Raw genomic sequence first — 21,899 nt, 5'->3', positions numbered from 1 at the left:
GACTGCAATTGAACCCAAACTTTGCTCAGAACAATTGAGTGACTTTTGCCCCATTTTATGACTTTTCTTCCTGCAGTTGTTAAGCAAATCACTGTAGTTGTTAGGGTAGTAAAACAGTTGTTAAGGGAATCTGGCTTTCAAGCATTGATGGTGCTTGTCAGCAGGCTGCAAAAGGGAATCACGTTGCAGGAAATGTCAAGCTCAGACCTTGGAATCAGAAATAGTTTTATTTGCACAAAGGTTCAGAGCAAATTAGCTAAACCAACAGCTGAACAACTTCCTATAGATTTTACACTCGCATATATACATTTCAGAAGGTGCAAACCACATTGGTTACTTGAAATACAGCTCCCCTATTGCTAGGCTACACTAACGAAATACTTTCCCCTCTCAGTCAGGGTGAAGGATGTGTGTTTGTGTTTATTTTCATGATGTGCACTGAAGATGGCGTTTGATTTCGTTGTACGAGGTGCAATGACAATACAGTAAACTATATCAAAGGTGAATTTCCACAGCTTCTAGTTTCTGGCAGTACGCTTGTGGTTTTGTTGCAAGGTTATCTGTACAAAGCTTTCTCCTTGACAATATGAGTGAGTGACCGACGGATGAACCTACGATCTGACATTTTTCATTTGTTTAATACACACATTACAATATCAAGAAAAATCATGTTAATATCTCCCTAAAGGCAATATATTCCTTCTTTTATGTCCTGCCTCAACGTTACCCCCAGGGGCATCGCAACCGTCATAAGTGCATGCCAGTTGCCAAGCATCCGAATCTTGATCATGTGACCACGGGGGGGGGTTGTGCAATGGTCATTAGTGTGAGAAATGGTCATAAGTCACTTTTTTCGATGCAACTCTAAACCCTCACTACTTTAAAAAAAAAAAACCGCTTCCAACTTTGATAAGCCCACCAAACAGGGCTTAGGAGCCCACCAACAACAAGTGTAGGGCAAAGCATCCCTCCAAACCACCATTCCGGGCCAACCCTAATAAAACAAGCTTTGAAAGGTTGGCAAGTCTGCCATTCCCGCCTATGCTCTATAAGTCTATGGTCTCAAAGTGGGAGGGGGGGTAGGAGGGTGATGCGGTGAAGCGCGCCTGCGCGGTCGGCTCGCCGGAAACCGTGTCGCCCTCACCGGAAACCCCTCGCGGCGGAGGCTGCGCGTTGCCTGCCCGCGCCTGCGCACTGGGCGGCTCGCCTCCTTCGTTCGAGAGCGACGCGCTGTGAGGGGAGAGGCGGCGGGGGAGGCGAGAAGAAAGGCGAGCGGAGGCGGTTGCAGCAGCAGCAGCGACGACGGCGGCGGAGGCGCCCGGCGGGCCAAGGACTCTCTTCCGAGGCATCTCTTGTGCTTTGCCGGGGAGTCGTTCTCCGAGGTGCCCGTCAGCGGGGCTCCCTTCATGGCCGACGGCGGGAAAGGCGGATACAGCGGTGAGGGGGCTTGAGGGGACCGTGGGTGGGGGGGAGTATCTAGAGAGTCTTCGGCCGTCCCGGCCTACCTCACAGGGTCGTCGGGCGAGGGAGGCCCTTGGGAAGGAGGGGGCCCTGAGGGGAAGAGGGAGGGGTCGTTGCCTGGGAAACCGAGGAGGGTTCTGATGGGGAGGGGCTGGAGCCCCCTTCCCCCCAAGAAAAAGCGCCACCTGCGTCTTTCTCTGCCCAGCCTACCTGACGGGGTTGTTGTCATGGGGGGAAAGACAAGAAAAAAAAGGGGGGGGGGAGCCTTGAGTTTTGGGGCTCCCTAAGGAAACACGGGGTGTAAATCCCGTCCTGAAGAAGGCCTGGCTTTGAATGGGGTTGTGGGGCGGGGGGGAAGACCAGGCCGTCCTCGGTTGACAACCAGTTCGTTTAGTGACCCTTCGAAGCGACAAGGGCCCTGAAACAAAGGGGACTTAGGGCGGGTGTTTCGCACTTAACGACCAGTGCAGCGTCCCCGCGGTCGGGTGATCAAAGTTCAGGCTGGCTCGTATTTCTGACGGTCGCTGTGTCTCCTGGGGTCCCGTGATCCCCTTTGGCGACCTCCGGACAAGCAGAGTCGATGGGGAGGTCGGATTCGCTTAACAACCCTGTTGCTCGCTTACCAACGGCGGGGGGATTCCCTTAAAACGCGGGGCGAGAAAGGTGGCGAAAGGAGGCAAAACTCACTTAACAGATGTTTCGCTTAACGACGTGTGTTTTGGGCTCAGTTGTGGTCGTACGTTTGAGGGGGCTCCCCCAGGGAACAAACAACCATGCTGGGTGCAGGTAGTCTTTGACTTAACAACAGCTGCAACCGTCGTAAGTGTGAAAAATGGTCCTGAGTTGGGTGTTTTTTCAGTGCTGCTGTAACTTTGAACAGCTAAACGAACTGCTGTAAGTTGAGGACTTTTTGTAGTTCAGGCTTGAACTGTGGGATGCTGTCTTGAGTGTGGGGAGGAGAAGTGACAGAAGGGAGTGAGGTTTACAGGGAAGAGGAGGACTGGGGGGTCCTCGGTGCCCTCTGAGGTTTGCTGCCTTTTTGAAGACATTTCACCATCCAACTAGGTAACATCATCAGTGCTAGAAGAGAATGGGGATTGCAGAGTGGAGAAGGAGAGAGAGGAAGAGGAGGGGAAAGGGGAGGGGGAGGAAGAGGACTGTGGGGTCCTTGGTGCTCTCTGAATGTGGTTGTTCTCTTGCAGACGTTTCATGACCCACTAGGTAACATCATCAGTGCTAGAAGAGAATGGGGATTGCAGGGTGGAGAAGGAGAGAGAGGAAGAGGAGGGGGAAGGGGAGGGGAAGGAAGAGGAGGAGGAAGATTGTGGGGGTCCTTCGTGCTCTCTGAATGTGGTTGTTCTCTTGCAGACGTTTCATGACCCACTAGGTAACATCATCAGTGCTAGAAGAGAATGGGGATTGCAGGGTGGAGAAGGAGAGAGAGGAAGAGGAGGGGGAAGGGGAGGGGAAGGAAGAGGAGGAAGAAGAGGACTGTGGGGTCCTTGGTGCTCTCTGAATGTGGTTGTTCTCTCGCAGACGTTTCATGACCCACTAGGTAACATCATCAGTGCTAGAAGAGAATGGGGATTGCAGGGTGGAGAAGTGGGGTGGGGGAGGAAGAGAAGGGGAGGAAAAGGAGGAGGAGGGCTGTGGGGTCCTTGGTGTTCTCCGAATGTGGTTGTTTTTTGCAGACTTCATGACCCACTTGGTAAAATCATCAGCGCTAGAAGAGAATGGGGATTGCAGAATGGAGAAGGAGAGAGAGGAAGAGGAGGGGGAAGGGGAGGGGAAGGAAGAGGAGAAGGAGGAAGATTGTGGGTTGCTTGGTGCTTTCTGAACTGCTTGTTTTCTTGCAGACATTTCATGACCCAGCTAGGTAACATCATCATTCATTTGGTCATGAAACGTCCCCAAGGAAACAACCAAGCCCAGTAGTCCCTTTCTGTTTTGGAGCCTTAACTGACCTGATCGTCATTTCTCCAAACCAACTTCCTCAACCTTAGCAATGAGCTGCCTGGGGAATGTTGGGAGTCAAAGTCCAGAAAGATTAAAGTTGCCAAAGGTTGAGGAACGACGATGCTCTGAATGCCTGGCCTGCTGTCCTTTATGCAGTGGAACCCCCTGTTGATGCTTCGATCTGTTCTCCTTTTTTTTTTTCAGAACATGACGACCGCGTGGGCCCCAGCAACAGGAACTTTGTGCGGAGGAGAAAGGGCCGCGTCCCTTTCCGGGGGAAAATGTACAGCGAGATGGGCCATCACCAGCGTGGCTGGAACAGTTCTGGGTCCGGTTCTCGTGGCTGGCTCGATGACGACGATGGAGACGTTCTCATGAGCGACGCCCACGAAGTGCTCCGAACACGCTAGTGAGAAATAGATTCTGTGGGATAGTCGGGGAATACTGTCTGCTTGTGAGAGGAATCCTTGTTCTAAAGCCTCAATCATCCTTCTGGTCCCTGTTTTGGTTCAATGCGTTAGTCTATATGTGGAACCTTCCCATGTAAGATGAAAAGTAGGCACTGGGGGGAAAAAAATCAGCCTTTCCTGCCTAACCAGATCCGATTCATTGCTTAGCAATTCTGGGGTTTGCTTCTAGGAAGCTGGGGAATTGAGGTCATCTGATTCATTTGCTTTCCTAGTAATTAGACAAAGAGCCACGAAAGTTAAAAGACAGCAGCTGGACAACTAGTAATTGGAGCCTGTTCGTGATTTAGAAATTAAATGGTGCTAGCATTCTAGGTCGCTTACTTTATTAAACTATAAGTGTAACTTTAAAACATTAAAAATTATAGGTAATCCTTGACTTACGATTCGTTTAGCAGCCGTATGAAGTCACAATGGCACTGAGTAAAGGGACTTATGACTGGTCCTCTCACATCCTCATGGTCACATGATCAAAAAGTCAGGCACTTGGCAACCGCATGTATGTACAACGCCCATCCCAGGGTCATGTGATTCCCTTAATTGCAGACATTCCCTTAACAATTGCACTCAATGACCGTGGCAGAAAGGCCGTTAACTTGTTTTAGCAACGGGAATTCTGGCCTCTGTGGCGGTCGTAAGTCGAGGACTACCTGCAGTGCAGTGTAACCTTCATCCAAATGAAGCTGCAGGATGGTCCATGCGGTCTGTGGCATGCCCACAATCTGAATTTCATCCTGGGGGCTGAGAACAAAGGAATTTAACTGCGTCTCTCCGTAAAAAGAAATGTTTGTTTACCTCTTAGCACTCCTTACGGGTCACGTCCGCACCGACCAGAGCGAGGGAGCCAGAGTCTCATGAATGCCACCGTGAGACGAAATCTGAATATTGGGGACCGTGCCCTTCCTCAGAAACCGCCAGTAAGCAAGAAGACCTGGTTCCGGATTACGGTGAGCCACACAGCAGGAGACCAGGGATGTGGGTGTTCAGAAGGACCCTGGTCCATTGGAGGAGATCAGGTTTTGCCCAAGACATTCCTCCATCTTTCACCGAGCCGTTCCAGGCTTTTTCAGGAATCGCTAGCTTCTTCCTTCCTTGGCCCCCTTCTTGTCTCCTGGGTCCCAATTGTCCCCACAGACTTATTATGAATTATCAATTCTTAGAGACTCAGTTTGTTCTGGCTAGTAGATAAGGCGCAAGGCTAACCACTAGGAGATAATCAGTTCTAGTCCCGTCTCAGATACGAAAGCTGGCTGGGAGACTTTGGGTCAATCACCAGGAGACTAGGTGATGGGAGTTCCACTCCTGCCTTAGGCAAAGAAGTCCACTGGGTGACTTTGGGCCCATCACTAGGAGAGAGTGAATTCTACTTTTGGGGCATGAAAGTCTACCGGGTGACTTCGAGCCAATAACTAGGAGGCGATGAATTCTAGTCCCACCTTAGATGTGAACGCCGGCTGGGAGAATTTGGGCCAATCCCCAAGAGACTGGGAGTTCTAGTCTTGCCTTAGGCGTGAAGACCCACTGGGTGGACTTTGGGCCGATCACCAGGCGACGGTGAATTCTAGTCCTGCCTTAGATAGGAAAGCTGGCTGGGTGACCTTGGACCAACCTTCCTCTCAGCCCAACCTACCTCATGAGGTGTTTGTTGTGGGGGAAAAGGGAGCGGTGGGGCCTTAGAAGTCCTGGTTTTTTGACGGGCTCCTGTGTTCTTCTTTGTCAGATTCCTTACGGAAGGAAATACGAAAGGAGCTGGCTGATGAATGCCATTCGGGAAACGTGCAGCGTCCCCTTCAACCCCGTGGAGGTTTGTTAAGTGGCTTTCGCCCCACGTCACGACCTTCCTTGCCACCGTTGCTAAGTGAATCACCGCAGTTGTTAAAATTAGTCACCCTAGAGAAGCGGTGCGGTGGCCTAGAGCTCTTGCCTCACCCAATCAGGAGGCTGTGAGTTCGATCCTAGGGAGAGGCAGCTGTTTCTCTGGGCAGAGTGAGAATATCTCTGCTGAAACAAAACTCCGCCTCAGTGACAGGAAGGGCATCCAGCCAGTAAACACTCTTCTCCATTCAGTTGCCCCACAAGACATTATGGGGGGGTTGTTAAATGACGATTTGTTAAGTGAATCTGGTTTCCCCGTTGACTTTGCTTGTCAGAAGGTCGCCAGTTCTCAACAACGTGTGCTTTAATTTTGGTTGCGAATTTTTTGGGGGGCGGGGGAAAGAGAGCGGCTTGATCCCAAGGTGACTTTTCCCTCCCGTTGTAGTTCCACTGCGTGAATAATCGGGCGGTGTTCTTCGTAGAAGACACTTCTGTGGCCAACGCCCTGAAGCAGACCTCTCGTAAGATCTCTGCTCCAGATGGACACAAGGTTCGTTGGCCCTTGCCTGGGAGGTGCTGGGCGCGGGTGGGGTGGGGTGGGGTGGGGGAGGGAAGTTCCTGGCTTCAGAACAAGCCCCCCTCCTCCCCCCCCTCCTCCCATGGAAACAGATCTGTGGTCACTTTCACTTCCCACGAGCCATTTCCCTAATCCAGGTGCTGCTTCCTTCCAGGTGGCGATACTTATAAACACGTGCAACCCACCGACAACCATCCAGCATGAACTGAAACCAGAAGACATTGAGCAACTGAAGGTAAACTGTTAAAAACGTTTTGGCAAACCTCTTCCTGCTCGCTTGGCCTACAGATATTCCACCCCACACCCCCAAATTAGGGAAAAGAAAGAGATGGAAGGAAGGGAAAGAAGGGAGGGAGGGAATGGGGGAAAGAAAGGAAAGGAAGGGATGTTTTGTAACGGCTTGACTCCAGATCTTCTTGTGGGGTACTCCAAACCTGGTGGAGGTTTTTTAAGAAGAGATTGGACGTCCTTTTGTCTGGAATGGGATAGGGTCTCCTGCTCGACCAAGGGGTTGGACTAGAAGACCTCCAAGGTCCCTTCCAGTTCTCATATTCTACTTTCTTTCCTCCCTCCCTCCCTCCCTCCCCTCCCCTCACTGGAGTTTTTTAAGAAGAAATTTGACAACCATTTGTCTGAAATGGTATAGGGTTTCCTGCTTGAGCAGGGGTTGGACTAGAAGACCTCCAGGGTCCTTTCCTTCCTTTCCTTCCTTCCTTCCTTCCTTCCTTCCTTCCTTCCTTCCTTTCCTTCTTTCCTTCCTTCCTTCCTTCCTTCCTTCCTTCCTTCCTTCCTTCCTTCCTTCCTTCCTTCCTTCCTTTCCTTCTTTCCTTCCTTCCTTCCTTCCTTCCTTCCTTCCTTCCCTTCCTTCCTTCCTTTCCTTCCTTCCTTCCTTCCTTCCTTCCTTCCTTCCTTCCTTCCTTTCCTTCTTTCCTTTCTTTCCTTCCTTTCCTTCCTTTCCTTCCTTCCTTCCTTCTTCTGATAAAGAGATAGAAGGGAGGGAGAAGCGGCTGGTTGCTGAAACAGCAGAAACCGACAAAAGTTTAATAAGCACCCTGGAGGCAGAATAAGCTTCCTGTTGTTGCTTGGCTCCCCTCTGACCCATTTGGCCCTCAAGACTTCAGATCAGATCAGCTTTCCCGTCTCTGGGGAATGCAAAAAGCTCCAGCGGTGTTTGCGGCCTCGTCTCCAATAATCCTCTCCTCCTCCTTTCAGCAATGTATGAGTAAAAGGTACGATAGCTCCCATCAAGCTTTGGATATGAAAAATATCCACGCAGATCCCGGTGAGTCCCTTCTCCCCCTCCCTTTTCTCCCACCCGCCGGGCACGGTTTGGCCCTCCTTTAAAGCCAGCACCGCCCTACACGCCCACAGACACGAACGAGCAAGTCAACTTGACTCTCGGTGGGGGGGTATGTTTGCTTCCCAAAGCCCTGCATCGCTTAAGAGTCCATTCTCCAGGCGGGGCGGGGTCCTCGTTGGAACCGAATAATCAGTCCTGGTTTGTCCTCTCCTTCCCTCCCCAGATCTGATCGCCCGGAACATCGACATCGTGTTGAACCGCCGAAACTGCATGGTGGCCATGCTGCAGATCGTGGGCGACAACATCCCCGAGGTCAGCCACGTTCCCTGCCCTCCCTCCGATCCTCGGTTTGTGGGAGGCACGAAAGGAGTGGATTTTTGCCCAAGTTTCCACTTGGGACTTCAAATGGACGTGGGCTGCCTTGGAGAACTCTAGTCGGTCAAATGGGCCTCGTTTGGGGAGGAAAAACGGCCGACGGACGATCCTTAAAAATCAACATTTCTAGCTTTTCATTCTCCATCTTTTTTCCCTGGTCGTATTTTCTTTGAGGCTCCCACCTTTATTTCCTTGTGTCACATCCTGTCTATATGAAAGGTGGGTTTCATAGTGCTCTTTCGCCTGTTTTCCCCACGACAAACAACAACCCTGAAAGGCAGGCTGGGCCACGAGACCAGGCTCGGCCTCGAGTCACTGTGAACCGCCTTTCATGCCTAAGGTGGGACTAGAACTCATCGTCTCCTGGCGATTGGCCCAAAGTCTCCCACTGGCCCTTTACGCCTAAGATGGGACTAGAACTCACCATCACCTGGTGATTTAGCAGCTTCCGTGCTAAAGCAGGACTAGAACTCACCATCTCCTGGTGATTGTCCCAACGTCTTCCAGCCAGCTTTCATGCATACGGCTTCTAAATGGTCACAGCTTTGAGGCTGCCAGGCACAACCCTTTCTTTCCTTGTTAGAGACCCCACACCCCCCACCCCTCACCGCACGGCCTGTTTCTGTTGCTCCCCTCTGGGAGCAGGTTTCCAAGCCTCTTATAGCAGGAGATGCAGTCACCACTTTGTTCCTTGCGCCATCTGCCTTGTAAACTCACAAGATTCTTCTTCTTTCTCAATGTACACACAAGCACACACACACACACACGTTCAAACTCGGCTGCGGTGTGTTTCCGTCGTGTATGTATGTGTGTATGTGCATAACGATCGTCTTGTGGGAGCTGAAGGCAACGGAGATTTCATTTTAATGTCTGCTGATAAGCGTACGTTTAAAGGGGACCGTAAAGCTTCGATTCTATCCCATCCTTTGCAGCTCCTCTCCCTCAATCTCAGCAACAACAAGCTCTATCGCCTCGATGACCTGGCTGGGCTTCATCGAAAAGCTCCCAACCTGAAGATCCTCAACTTGTCTTGTAACCAGGTAAGCCTGGGGGGGCCTCCCCCCCCCCACACCCCCAGAGCTGGATCTGTGCTTAGCCACCCCCCACACCTAACTCTGCCTCCTCCTCCTCCCTCCCTCCCTCCCTCAGCTGAAGACCGAACACGAGCTGGATAAGCTGAAAGGCTTAAAGCTGGACGAACTGTGGCTTGACAACAACCCCCTTTGCGATGGCTTTCGGGACCGTTCCGCTTACATCAGGTGAGCTGCAGCCTTGGGCCTGCCTCGGCTGCCGGAGGAGAATCGCCCTTCCTGTGGCCCTGTCTCCCCGGACCGTGATGGGGCTGACGACCCCCTAGGAGCCTTCTCTCTCTCTCTCTCTTGCCTGGTTGAGGACTGGATCCCAGTCTTCCCAGCTGGCGCCGAATCTCCCAGAGGAGCTCTTCTGCCTTTTCTGAAGTTGCTTTGTGATGTGTTCTGACCATGGTTTTATTGCAGCTAGATTGGAGCACGGCCCGGTGGGGTTTCCTTCTCACCCGTCTCACCCATTACAAAAAGTTGTCCCCCTTTTTTTTTTTGCACAAGTGCCCCTATATCCCTCCCTCCCTTCCTCTTCCTTCCCCACCCCTGAAGGTTCTCCCCTTGTTAAGTTACACCCCTGTTCCTTCTCCAGGCCTCCCTTGCCTGTCCTTAAACCCCCGCCCCACTTTTTCTCGCCTGCAGAGGCCCCCGAAGCTTCTGAGCGCACAGCCTTCGCCTTCCTCTCACGCTTCCCTCTGTGGCTCGCCCACCTCGCTTGGCCCAAGCCTGCCTCTCTGGGTCTTCCTTCTCTGTTTGGGGGGGTGGCCCAGGATTTTTGCGCCTCCTTGGCTGAACGTTGGCACGAGAGCTGCCAAACGGCGAGGATCCCCTGGTGACCAGGAGAAAAAAAATTAAAAAAAATAACGAAAAACGGGGGCCCCTGCAGACGGCTGGTTAGCCAATGACGGGTAAGATTCCTCAGTGGGAGGAACAACCTAAGACAGGCACAGTCAAGATGGGTGGCCGGAACGAGCCCCTCCCCGGTTGGTGGAAGGCGGCGGAGAAAGCCCAGGGACCTCATCCGCGCGCACGCGCTTTTTTCCCTCCTGGCGCGGCTGCTGCCCCAAAAAATAAAAATAAAAAACCGGCTCAAGGAAGGAGACGCTTCTCGCTGCAGCAGCCGAGCGCGCGCCTGGCGCTTCTCCCGAGCTGTGAAATGGTCACGGAGCTTGGAGCTTGTGGCGAAGCAACATCGGCGGAAAATAAACACACCCACCGCTCTCCCTGCAGTGGGGGGAGGCTTCAGACGTCACGGCAGGCAGGCATCTCGCCGGGACCTCGGCGGTGGGAAGGGAATGCCCAAAGGGCTTTTGAGGATGGAGGAGGCTGTGCACCAGAGCGGAAGGGCCTCTGAATCCGACACACACACACACGCACACACACACACTCCCCCCCACCCCTGGGGTTCCCCTTGCTTCTCAACCCACCCACCCTGTCTGTCCTCCGCAGCCATTCATTAGATTTAGACCTCGATACCGCAACAAGCTTTTTTTTAATAAAAAATAAAAAAGCATTTTAAAAGGTGGTGTGGCCGGGAAGTTGCACCTGGCATCTCCAGCATCGATGGGACACCTTGACCGTTCCCCCTCCCTCCCCTCTCCTGCCCCCCCCTGAAGGAGCATTTCTCCTATAAATGAGCCGGCCAGGTGAGTACCCCCTCAGGTAAGTGCACCTTTCCAGTACACGCAGCCTCCTTTAAAAAAAAAAAAAGAGAGAGAACACCTCTGTCTCGTCCTGCCTGTCTTGCATGTGTAAAAACTACCACAGGAGGAAAAAAGGCTCCATTTTACAGGGTGTTCAACTGAGGCTTGCGTTTTGAGGGGTGTGGGGGCAGAGCCGTGGCGTGCTGTCTCCTAGCATCAAGCCAACAGGTGTCCCCCCCACCCCAGTTCCAAGCACTTGTAATAACAAGCTGGACCCATTTCTCTTAAAAGCCAAAAGCGTCTGGCGAATGAAAACTGAGGCGATGTTTTCTCCTTAAGAGAGGCCAAGCGTCCGATTCCTGCGCTGAAACTGGCTTTTTTAAACGATTGCAGAAGTGACTGAGCTTCATTTAAAGGGGTTTCTTTCCACGGCCTTTTATTGTGCTCCTTTAAGCACCTGGGCCGAGTTCCAACCTTCGTTCCAACCTTCGTTTGACTGCTCTTGTTTTAAAGCCTGTGTAAATTCATTGGGCTTCCTCTCCCCCCCCTCCAAAAAAAGGAAAAAAAAGATCTAGAAAACAGCAGTTGAGTCTTATTTCACAGTTCCTCGTTTAAAGATTCCGGTGAGTCACGTCCCCATTTCTTAGCCCAGAGAACAATTGCTCCAAGGCTCAAAAACCGGTCGAACGCATTCGTTTCCCGCTCTTTGCAAAAAGGCCGACCGGGCGCAAGGCTCCCCGTTTTTAAAGAGAACTAGCTGCTTTGTAACTTAAACCGCTAGATTCGCAGCTTGAGGGGAAGTCATTAACTTCCGTCCACTGGAGCAATTTACGAGTCCTTCCTTTTTCTTTTTTTTTGACCACACGGCCCATCAGCCCCATGCTGGGGTGGGGAATTCAAACCCTGCTGACGCCGTTCCTAAGATGGACGAAATGGGCTCGCGAGGGCAGGCGATAGGGTCCACCGAGGCAGGCGGTCAGAGGGAGGGAGGGGGGGTGGGGGGGTCGGCTGTGCGAACACGATCGGCTGCGTACTCATTCTTATTTGTGTTTCCGCCAGCACCATCCGAGAACGGTTCCCCAAGCTGCTGCGGCTGGTGAGTTATCCAAAATTGGCGGGCCCTGGTGTGTGTGTGTGTGTGTGATGATCCAAACTCTGTCAAGGATCTTGGAGTACTCCTCTCTAATGATCTAAGTGCTAGAGCCCACTGTAACTACATAGTCAAAAAGGCATTAAGAGTTGTTAACCTAATCCTACGTAGCTTTTTCTCTGGTAACACCACACTATTAGCTAGAGCCTAAAAAAACATTTGCTAGACCAATACTTGAATACAGCTCATCAGTCTGGAACCCGCATTACGTAATCGGATATTAATACGGTTGAGAAAGTCCAGAAATATTTCACAAGAAGAGTTCTCCACTCCTCTACTCGTTGCAGAAGACCTTACGCCACCAGACTCGAAATTCTAGACCTAGAAAACCTTGAACCACGCCGCCTTCAGTCCGATCTAAGTATAGTATGTAAAATCATACCTTGCCATGTCCTACCTGTCAATGAATACTTCAGCTTCAACCATAACAACACGAGCACACAACAGATACAAACTCAAGGTTAACCGCATCAAGCTTGATTGCAGGAAATACGACTTCAGCCACAGAGTGGTCAATGCCTGGAATACTCTACCTGACTCTGTGGTTTCTTCCCCAAACCCCAAAAACTTTAACCTTAGACTGTCTACTATTGACCTCACCCCTTTCCTAAGAGGTCTGTAAGGGGCGTGCATAAGCGCACCAACGTGCCTACCGTCCCTGGCCTATTGTTTCTTTTATTTTTCTTGTATGTACCCATTTCATGTATTTATAACTATGTATATACTTATACTATTACCTTGTAAGCAATTGACAAACCTCCCCTCTTTTTTCCTTCCGCAGGACGGTAATGATCTGCCCCCGCCGATCTCCTTTGATTTACAAACGCCAACCACTCTGCCTCAATTCAAGGTAGACCGACCCCCACACTTGGGGAAAGGGGCAGATGGAAAAGTGGGGAGGGAGGAAACCTGATACTGATCCCCACCAGGGTCTGGTGAGGGCAGCCGTCCTTCCTGGCCCACCTGGAAACCAGCCTCCTCGTCTCTTTTTCCGCAGGGCAGTTATTTTGCCTCTGAGGGCTTGAAAATGCTGATCGCCCGCTTTCTACAACAGTGAGTATCCCGTGATTAATAATATTGTTTGAATTCTAATTATACTTTTTTTTTCCTTTAAAGTACATACATGCTTAATAAACAGTTATTGTCTGGATCAGGGGTCTCCCACCTTGGCAACTTTAAGGCTTGTGGACTTCAACTTCCAGATTTGGTTGAGGCTGGATCAATTTACTTATACAGAATAATAATACTAGTCATAATAACGATGATGATAACTGTAATAATACTACTAATGTTTACTTAGGTATAATCCAATTCTTTTGTCCTTTACTTACACGTATCAGTAATCTTTCCCTTTCTAATTTCTACCTCTTTTATCTAACCATTGATAAAGCAAATCCCATGTTAGAAAGTATTCTGTTTCTTATCTTTTATTATTAATGTCAGCCTATCCATCTCCGCAGTCTAATATTTTCTAATTATACTTTTTTTCTAATATTTTCTAATTACACTTTTCATCTAATATTTTCTAATTTTCTACTTTTCATCTGTATTGTACAAATACAGTTCTCGCTGCTGTCAGCACATGTATTATTAAATATGTAGTCCCTCTATTATAATAAATCCAATATAATGAAGGTACTTTATTAATAATTAAGAGCAGTTTACCACTAGCAAAAAACGGTCATAAGTCACTTTTTCCGGTCACTAAATGAACTGGTGTAAGTTGAGGACTACCTGTAATGAGAACAACCAGTCAGTGGAACGGCTTCCCTCCAGAAGTTGTGGGTACTCCCAACACTGGAGATTTTTTTAAAGAAGAGACTGGACATCCATTTGTCCTGAATGGTATAGAGTCTCTAACCTCAGAAGGGTTGGACTAGAAAGCCTCCCAAGGTCCCTTCCAACTCTGTTATGCCATGTTCTATGAAAGAATAGTGTATCCTGCTCTCTGTGGTGGTGTCAACTCATAAAATATTTCTATGTTCTTGTTAGAGTTGCAAACCGAAAGGGAGAGAGGAGCCGTGTGGCAGCTTGGAAATGAAAAGTGCATTCCATAAATAGTTTTTCAAGGGATAGTAACTAGGTGACTGAAGTTTCTGCCGGGCAAATATCTAACTGGGGAGCATGATTGATGCCTCTGGGCTATGGAGTTGTCCCACTGGAGAATAGGAATTACGATACACCCAGGGGGTGGGGGAGAAAACCAGGGTCAAGGGTGACAATGAATGATGTGCCTCACAGTCAGTTACATGCAGGCAGTGCCGGCATGTTTACTCCCAATAAATCCTTTGGAAGTTTTGGAAGTTTGGCTCGAGACTCATGACTTAATTGGGGGTGACTGCCGGAATCCTGACAGCTGGTGTCAAATTGTCCCTTCCCTTCCAGATACTACGCCATCTACGATTCTGGAGACAGACAAGGCCTGCTGGATGCGTATCACGAGGCGGCCTGCTGTTCGCTGAACATCCCATTCTCCGTGAATCACCCTCAGAGGTCTGTTTCGGGGTTTCCACTGCTTAGCTTGGGAGCTCGGCGTGTCCCGTCTTAACATGTGCTGGGGTGTACGGGCAGATATTTTTAAAGCTCAGCGGCCACGTTTACCTAGGCCAATGAGTTAACCTGGATATTTTTGCATCCGCTTCCTTCTCCTTCCTGGAACTCGGGATTACAAACGCACTCGTTTAATATTCAGGACGGTCGACTCCCCTGGAAAAACAGCATAAGAAGGGAGCGTGCAGGGCGAACCCAGTCAGAAAACTGACAGCCTTCCATCCTTCTGAGGTGGATAAAACGAGGAGCCGGATTGTTGGGAGCAAGAGGCTGACCCTTGAGTTTGAAAAGTGGGGGTTTTTTGGTCAGTTCAGAGGGACCCGATTCCAGAGACTGCCTCTTCCGGTCAGCATAGGATAACATCAATGCCTAGAGTTTAATGAGATTTATAGCCAAAGATAGGCCTCTGGTTACTCAAGTGAAGGTTCTTTACCTTTCCCTCCCAAACAACTGCCCCAGTTTTGAATATTTAAAAATACGTGCTTGAAGTCTTGTATTTTATTTATTTAATTTAATTTAATTTTCCCTGCAGGACCGCTTTGGCTGAATACTTCAAAAACAGCCGGAATGTGAAGCGACAGAAGGATCCTTGTAAGCCAATGATGATAAGAAAGGGGGTTTGGGGTTAAGAGGCTACCTTGGAGGCCTAGTATGGAAGAGCGTTGGGTGCAAAGAGAAATCCTTTCTTTGGAAAATGCAGAAAGTTTCCATACCCACCACCACCAACCACCCCTTCTTCGTTCCCTGCTTAAATTCCTTAACCAGTTAATCAGTTACGTAGAGACAGTTTGGTCTAGACCAGGGGTGTCCAACCTTGGCAATTCTGGGAGTTGAAGTCCACAAGTCTTAAAGTTGCCAAGGTTGGACACCCCTGGTCTAGACGGTGAGTTCTAGTCCCGCCTTAGGCAGAATGCCAGCTGGGTGGCTTTGGGCCAATCGCCAGGAGACTGGGAGTTCTAGTCCTGTCTTAGGCATGAAAGCCGCCTGGGTGACTTTAGGGCAGCCCTTCCCTCTCTCAGCGCAACCTACCTCACAGGGTTGTTCCGGGTAAAAGAGGAGGAGGAGGAGGAAGAATTACGTATGTTTACCGCCTTGAGTTATTTATAAAATATAATAGAGGCAGGGGAAAATTAAATAACCTCTTTATTCGGTCCAATTGTCATGCTGTCTCGCTCAGGATGCCTTTCAGGGTCACAGATTGAGACCCTTCCCAGCTCCTGGATCCCTTTAGTTGGAGAGACCAGGATCAGGCCCCAAGTTTTCCTACAGAGAAGCTTTATATGCCCAGTATCCCCGAGTTCAAATCCCTTTTTAATTCGAGTTCATAGAATTCCAAATAATTCCAAATTCTTTCCTTTTAATCCTTTTTTTTTTTTTTTGCATCCAACTTTCTTTTGGTCACGTTCCCACGGTCCTTTGTTGGCCACTCTTTGTTTCTGTTCCTTGTTCCTTTGAGGTGGGAAGCCTTTTGTAGCCTCTGCTTCCCTTTCTGGGTTTCAGGTTCTTTTTTGGGGGGTGGGTAGAAAGCCCCGATTTACCTCCAAAAACCCTCCTGCCTTTTTCTCTTCCTCCCCTTCAGCCTTGCGCTTCCGACTCCTCAAACACACCAAGTTGAACGTCGTGGCTTTCCTCAGTGAATTGCCCAAGACTCAGCATGACGTGAATTCCTTCGTGGTGGACGTCTGTGCACAAACGGTGAGTAAGGAGAAAGGACTGGCCAGGTCTGACCGAACAACCGTGACGGGCTGGCTCCACTGCGGTCGTAAGCCGAGGCTTAGCTGTATTTTGGGGCCTGTAGTTCTGGCCCAGCTCCCCAAACACGACAAACCCTCTGAAGCGAACTCAAATGATTCCTTTTGGCCCTGGCAAAAGGTCTCCCTGTCGCGCTTCGCGAAATGTCTCGCTCGATAGCATCTTGAAGCTTAGGGGATCGAGGGAGACGGAGCGGAGGAACCAAACAGCGCTACTGGATAACCTTCTAATGATTATTAATCTAAGTTGAGGAGGGGAACTCAAACAATTATTTACATGTCCATGATCGGCTATGAAGGATTGGCAACAAAAAACAACATGGCGATAAATCCACGAAGAGGGGTGGAGCAGAAGAGATAGTATCAGGAGCCTCGGAGCGGTTAGAGTGCAGTACTGTCTTCAGGGAATTTCTCTCTCTCTCACCAGTGCTTTTGGGCTAATAATAACAACAACAACAACCCGCCAAGGTTCCCCCGTCCTTAAAACACACAAGCATCCACACAACAGACCAAGTAAGATCACTGATGGTGATCCTTAAGTGCCAATATAGCTCTGGGATAAAAAAAAAAAACTCTTCAGAAAAACGTGTGGTCCGAGTTTTAATTGCTCTGCCTCTTCTGCCAGAAGGCAACCGTTCGCAAAGATTGTGAGCAGGATGGGAAGAGTCCCTGGGAACGTTGTGCAGCTTCCTCAAACAGCGAGACGCAAAGATTGTCATCCAGGGCTGGAGCCCAAAATGATCTTCTGGGCAGTTTTAATGATTCTCTGCAGAGCCTTTTTTTTTTGTCCTCTCCAGAGCTTCTCCATGCAAGGATGCCGTATGTCAGGACACTCCCTGCGTAGTGTCGATGCGGCGCCTGGTTGTGGGTTTTTAATTTTGGTGGAGAGGTGTGTGTTGGCCGAATCCCCTTGTTGTTTTTTAATGCCGCTGCTTTCTCTCCGTTTCAGAATACGTTGCTATGTTTCACCCTGAAAGGAATCTTTAAGGAAGGTGAGTGTGGGGGGTTCGCAAAGGCCCTGTCCTACAACGCAGGGGAGTGGGGCGGGGTGGGGGTCGGGCCTCAGCATGCTGGGCTCCTTCCTCACACACACACACACACACACACACCGCCTCTCTCGTTTCCTTCTCCCTCTCCAGTCGACAGCCGCTTTCGAGACGTCGTACGAGCCTTTTCCCGGATCTTCATTGCGGTTCCTGTGGGCCACAGCGGGTAAGGGGAGCGGTTCCAGAGCCTCGGCAGAAGGGCAGGATAATCGGGGCCACCCCAAGAGTGGGATTGGAGTTCAAATCCAGCCTTAGGCCCTTTTGAGTCAGTCGCTGTCTGTCTCTTTCATCACACACACACACCCCCTTTGAAAGGAAAGTGTTGTTTCCTGAAGTCCAAACACCTCCAAAAGATGTTTGGTGTTTGTAAGGCCCAGCCCCCTCCAGTGTAGCCCTGATGATGTTGCCTAGTTTGGTGATGAAACGTCTGCGGGGGTTAAAAACAGCAGCAAGGACCCCACAGTCCTCCTCCTCCTCCCCCCCCAACCCCTCTCCTTTCTAGCCCCGTTCCCTAGTAGGGTAATAAAACGCCTGCAAGAAAACAGCCAAGCTTAGAGAGCACCAAGGACCCCACAGCCCTCTTCCTCCCCAGCCCCTCCTAGCCCTGATGATGTGACCTAGTTCGGGAATGAAACGTCTGCAAGAAAACCGCCACGCTCAGAGATCATCCTTTCAACCTAAAGAGATTCCCTTTTTTATTGAAGCCTCCAGCGTTACCATCTTCATGCTTGCCTGCTCTTTTCCCCCCTTCCTCTCTTCCCCCCCCCTTTTTTTCTCCCCCCCCCCAAAAAAAAATTTAGAGAGTCGTTGCAAGAAATAATAGGGAACCCGACCTCCAACTGTAGTTTTTTTGGAAAGCCACTCTGTGAGCGTAGGGATAGCGCCCGGCACGATGGGGTGAGTCAGTAAAGGTGCGGCTGTTATTTTAAGATTTTGCAGTCTCTCGGGGCTCCCCCCACCCCCTCCCAAGCGTTAACCTCTCCCACCCACCCCGGGGAAAGGGGCCCAACTCCCCCTCCTCTCTAAACTGCTAGGGTTTAGATAGTCCTCAACGTTCGGCCATCATTGAGGCCCCAACATTCCCGTGGCTAAGCGAGACATCCGTTAAACGAGCTTTGCCCCGTCTTTATGACTGTTCTGGCCAGAGTTGTTAAGGGCAGCTTAGTCACATCGTTATAAAGTGAATCGGGCCTCTCTACTGGCAGGCGGTCCTCGGCTTACGGCCGCAGCCGAGGCAGAGCTTCCCCTCGGCTAAACAAGACGTTGGTTAAGGGGAGTTTTGCCACCTCTCTTGCCTTCGTTGTTAAGTGAGTCACCCCGGTTGTCAAAGTCAGTGACCCGGTTGTTAAGAGAAACCCTGGACTTCGCTGGTCAGGCGGTCGCAAAAGGGGATCAGGTGGACGCACAGACCCTGCGGTTCTGCGACCGTCATAAATAACGAGCCGGTTGTCAAGTGCCCGAATTCTGATCAGTGTGAAAACCGGTCCGGCATCCCGTTGTCGCTTGGAATGGTCCCTGAATGAGCAGGTTGTAAGTCGAGGACTCCCCGCCCTGCGGGGGAGCCTCCGGCTGCAGCTCTTCCCTTTCCTTTTCCCCCAGGCTGAGCATCGTGAACGACCAGATCTTCATCCGCAAAGCCACCATCACGGAAATCCGCAAGGCCTTCGTCATGCCGGCCCCCACCCCGTCCTCCAGCCCCGTGCCCATCCCTTCCGCCGAGCCCATGCCGGCCCTGAGCCCCGGGCCCACCCTGACGCCCGAGCAGCAGGAAATGCTTCAGAATTTCTCCCTGCAGTCGGGCATGAACCTGGAGTGGTCTCAGAAGTGAGTGCCGGCAGGGGAACGAGGGCAGGAAGGGGGGGTAGGGGGGTTAGAGGGCAAGAGGGCGTCCGACCGACGTCAGGGGTCTCTCCCGTGGCTTAAGGATCCCCCTCTCTCTCTTCTATTTCTTTTTTCAATCTCCCCTTGGTCTCAATCTCTCTCCTCTTTTTGTCTCAATCTCTCTCTCTTTTCAATCTTTCAATCTCCTTTCTCTCTTAATCTCTTTCAACTTCTCCTCTCAATGTTTCAATGTCTTTCTCTCCTCTTTCAATCCTTCTCTTTCTATCTCTTTCAATCTGTCTCTCCTCTTTCTCCCTCTCTCTCCTTTCTTTCAATCTCTCTCAATCTCTTTCAATCTGTCTTTCCTCCCTCCTCTTTCAATTTCTCTTTCAATTTCTACTCTCAGATCTTTCAGTCTGTCTTTCCTCCCTCTCTCTCCTCTTTCAGTCCTTCTTTTCTCTCTTTCTCTCAATCTCTTTCAATCTGTCTTTCCTCTATCTCTCTCTCCTCTTTCAATCCTTCTTCCTTTCTTTCTCTCAATCTCTTTCAATCTGTCTTTCCTCTCTCTCTACTCTTTCAATCCTTTCTTTCTCTCAATCTCTCTCTCTCAATCTCTTTCATCTCCTCTCTCCCTCAAACCTTCAGTCTCTTTCTCTCCTCTCTCTCTCTCTCTCTCTCTCTTCCAATCCTTCTCTTTCTCTCGATCTTTCAATTTCTCTCAATCTCTTTCAATCTGTCTTTCTTCTCTCTCCTCTCTTTCAATCCTTCTCTTTCTCTCTCTCAGCCTCTCTCCTCTCCCCCTCAATCCTTCAATCTCTCTTTCTTCTCTCTCTCTCTCCGCCCAGGTGCCTCTTGGACAACGATTGGAACTACGCGAAAGCAGCTCACGCCTACACCCAGCTGAAGGTGAGCGTCCCACCTCTGCGTTAGGAAACCCAAGATTCCTCTTGGGTGCCTCTCCCTGGGGATTCTGGCCATCGTACAGGTAGCCCTCCACCTACAACAGTTCCCCCAGTGGCCGAAAGTCCCAACGGGCACCGAAAAATGCGACCTAGTGGCCATTTTTCACACTCAGGACCGTTGGGGTGTCCCCCATGATCAAAACTCGGGCGCCTGAAAACCGGCTCATCTTTATGGCGGGGGCAGCATCTCCTTTCACGACCTTCTGACAAGCAAAGCCCAAGACGGGGGACGACAGGCCAGATTCACTTGAGTTACTAGCTTAACACACACACACACACACACACAGACCCCGCAGGGCATTCGTTTCATGGCGAAGCAAGGTCGCAAAACGGGTTCCCCCCATTTTGACTTCGCTGGTCAGAAGGTCGTAACAGGGGATCACCTGAGCCCGGGGACACTGCAACCGTCATAAATACGAGTCAGTTGCCAAGCTGACAAGTGATTTTTCCCCCCCTTCTTTTTAATCACGTTATCCGTGACCTTGCGGGAGGGGCAGGCGCGGGGCTGTAGGCTCCCTTGGTCGTTGCTTCGGAGCAGCGCTGCTCCCACTGCCGCGTCGCTGGCGTCCACTTGAACGGCCAAGGGGCTGTTCGGGGTCAGGGTGCTTCAGCCCCGGTTCTCTCGCAAACAGTGTTTCAAACGCTTTTTGGCAGGTTAGGTTCCCCTGTATTTTTATTTTATTTATTTGATTATTTGATCCCATAGTCCCAAGGCACCTCGGGGATGTTTGCCCACAACTCAGACATCCGCAAAAGCCGCAATTTCTGATTCCCCTCTCCCTTTTTTTTTTTCCTTCTCCTGCTTCTCCCAGGCTGAGCAGAAGATCCCCGAAGTGGCGTTTATGCACTAAGCGGACGACCAAAGTCGATCGGAGCCGCATTTTTATTTGTTGAGATACCTGGTTTTGTAAATAAAAAGTTTCTCCATTGTAAATTAAGAGAGACTCCTGCCCTGCTCCCCCCTCGGGGACGCCGTGCCTCTTAAAAAAATACCTTTTGCCGTTGGGGGTGGAGGTAGAAACCGCGAATTTGTGCTGTAGTAGAAGACGACGCAGTGCCCCGTTGGAAGAGACGCTAAGAGAGGCCGGCGGGCTGAGAAGACAAATTCAGAAGCCGGAGAGAGAGAAAGAAAGAAAGAAAGAAAGAAAGAAAGAAAGGAAAGAAAGAAAGAAAGAAAGAAAGAAAGAAAGAAAGAAAGAAAGAAAGAAAGAAAGAAAGAAAGAAAAAGAGATCTACCTTTCCTTTCATCCCTTTGGGATTTTTTTCTTTTTAATGAACGATTTTTGGCCCATTTTTCACCTTTTTTTTTTCTTTTTTTTTTCCGTTCCCCTACACTACATCAATTTTCTCTTATGAGCTGGCGTTTCCTTCCTTTCCTTTTAAGCGAGAGAAGGATTTTGGGGTGGGACGGGGGGCTGCGCTTCTGTCCGGCAAGCTCTAGCTTCCGTGTTTTCCTTCCAGTCCATGGAAAAACTGCCTAGTAAAGTTGTTATTAAAATCTCAGACTTTTGTGTGTCACGTTCTTGGACCTGCGAGGAACTGGCTTTCTCTTCCGCAAATCTGGGGTAAATTCCTCAGCATCTCCTTCCCCCCCAAAAAAGAATTTCTCAATAAAGACATCGATAAAACGTTGTAAATAGCTTTGATTTTTCCCTCAAGCAAAGATCTTTCCCTTGGCAAAGATTCCTTATTTTTTTAAATTTAAAAGCTACCCTGCTTCTGGGTGGTTTTTGTTCCAACAAGCAGGAATAACTGGGAACAAAATAATATACATCTGGGGGATGCATATTGCAGTGCATAGAAAAAAAGAAAAGCTGGAAAAGTTTGGGATTATAAATCTGGATTTTGTCCGTCCATGGATTTTGTAAAAATTTGCTTGCCGCGCAAAGCGTTAAACCTAACCAGATCATATGTTTAATTGGCCAAGTGTGATTGGACATACAAGG

General features: G+C 50.0%; 1 protein-coding gene across 1 annotated transcript; it reads left to right on the top strand.

Annotated features, from left to right (window-relative positions):
• Positions 1–1,144: 1,144 nt before the first annotated feature.
• Positions 1,145–21,456, top strand: NXF1 (nuclear RNA export factor 1). Its single transcript, XM_026716362.2, has 21 exons — positions 1,145–1,437; positions 3,622–3,826; positions 4,687–4,831; positions 5,605–5,688; positions 6,145–6,249; positions 6,431–6,511; positions 7,489–7,558; positions 7,800–7,888; positions 8,884–8,991; positions 9,101–9,210; positions 11,733–11,769; positions 12,605–12,673; positions 12,821–12,876; positions 14,209–14,316; positions 14,906–14,964; positions 15,953–16,068; positions 17,074–17,116; positions 17,264–17,336; positions 18,770–18,994; positions 19,837–19,897; positions 20,766–21,456. Exons 1-21 carry the CDS (start codon positions 1,407–1,409, stop codon positions 20,802–20,804), a joined length of 1,914 nt encoding a protein of 637 aa, XP_026572147.1. The 5' UTR covers positions 1,145–1,406; the 3' UTR covers positions 20,805–21,456.
• Positions 21,457–21,899: the final 443 nt, after the last annotated feature.

The sequence above is a fragment of the Pseudonaja textilis genome, chromosome 16, assembly GCF_049901715.1.
Source record: "Pseudonaja textilis isolate UNSWEBS1 chromosome 16, rPseTex1.2, whole genome shotgun sequence".
Taxonomy (NCBI): domain Eukaryota; kingdom Metazoa; phylum Chordata; class Lepidosauria; order Squamata; family Elapidae; genus Pseudonaja; species Pseudonaja textilis.
Note: the sequence above shows the minus strand (reverse complement) of the source record. Positions and strands in the feature narration are given on the sequence as shown.

Bases quoted from the DNA above. Each gene is read 5' to 3' on its own strand.
- NXF1 (XM_026716362.2), top strand. From the start codon at position 1,407: ATGGCCGACGGCGGGAAAGGCGGATACAGCG. The intron at 1,438-3,621 runs GTGAGGGGGCTT...TTTTTTTTTCAG, and splicing joins CGGGAAAGGCGGATACAGCG to AACATGACGACCGCGTGGGC. The intron at 7,559-7,799 runs GTGAGTCCCTTC...TTCCCTCCCCAG, and splicing joins AAATATCCACGCAGATCCCG to ATCTGATCGCCCGGAACATC.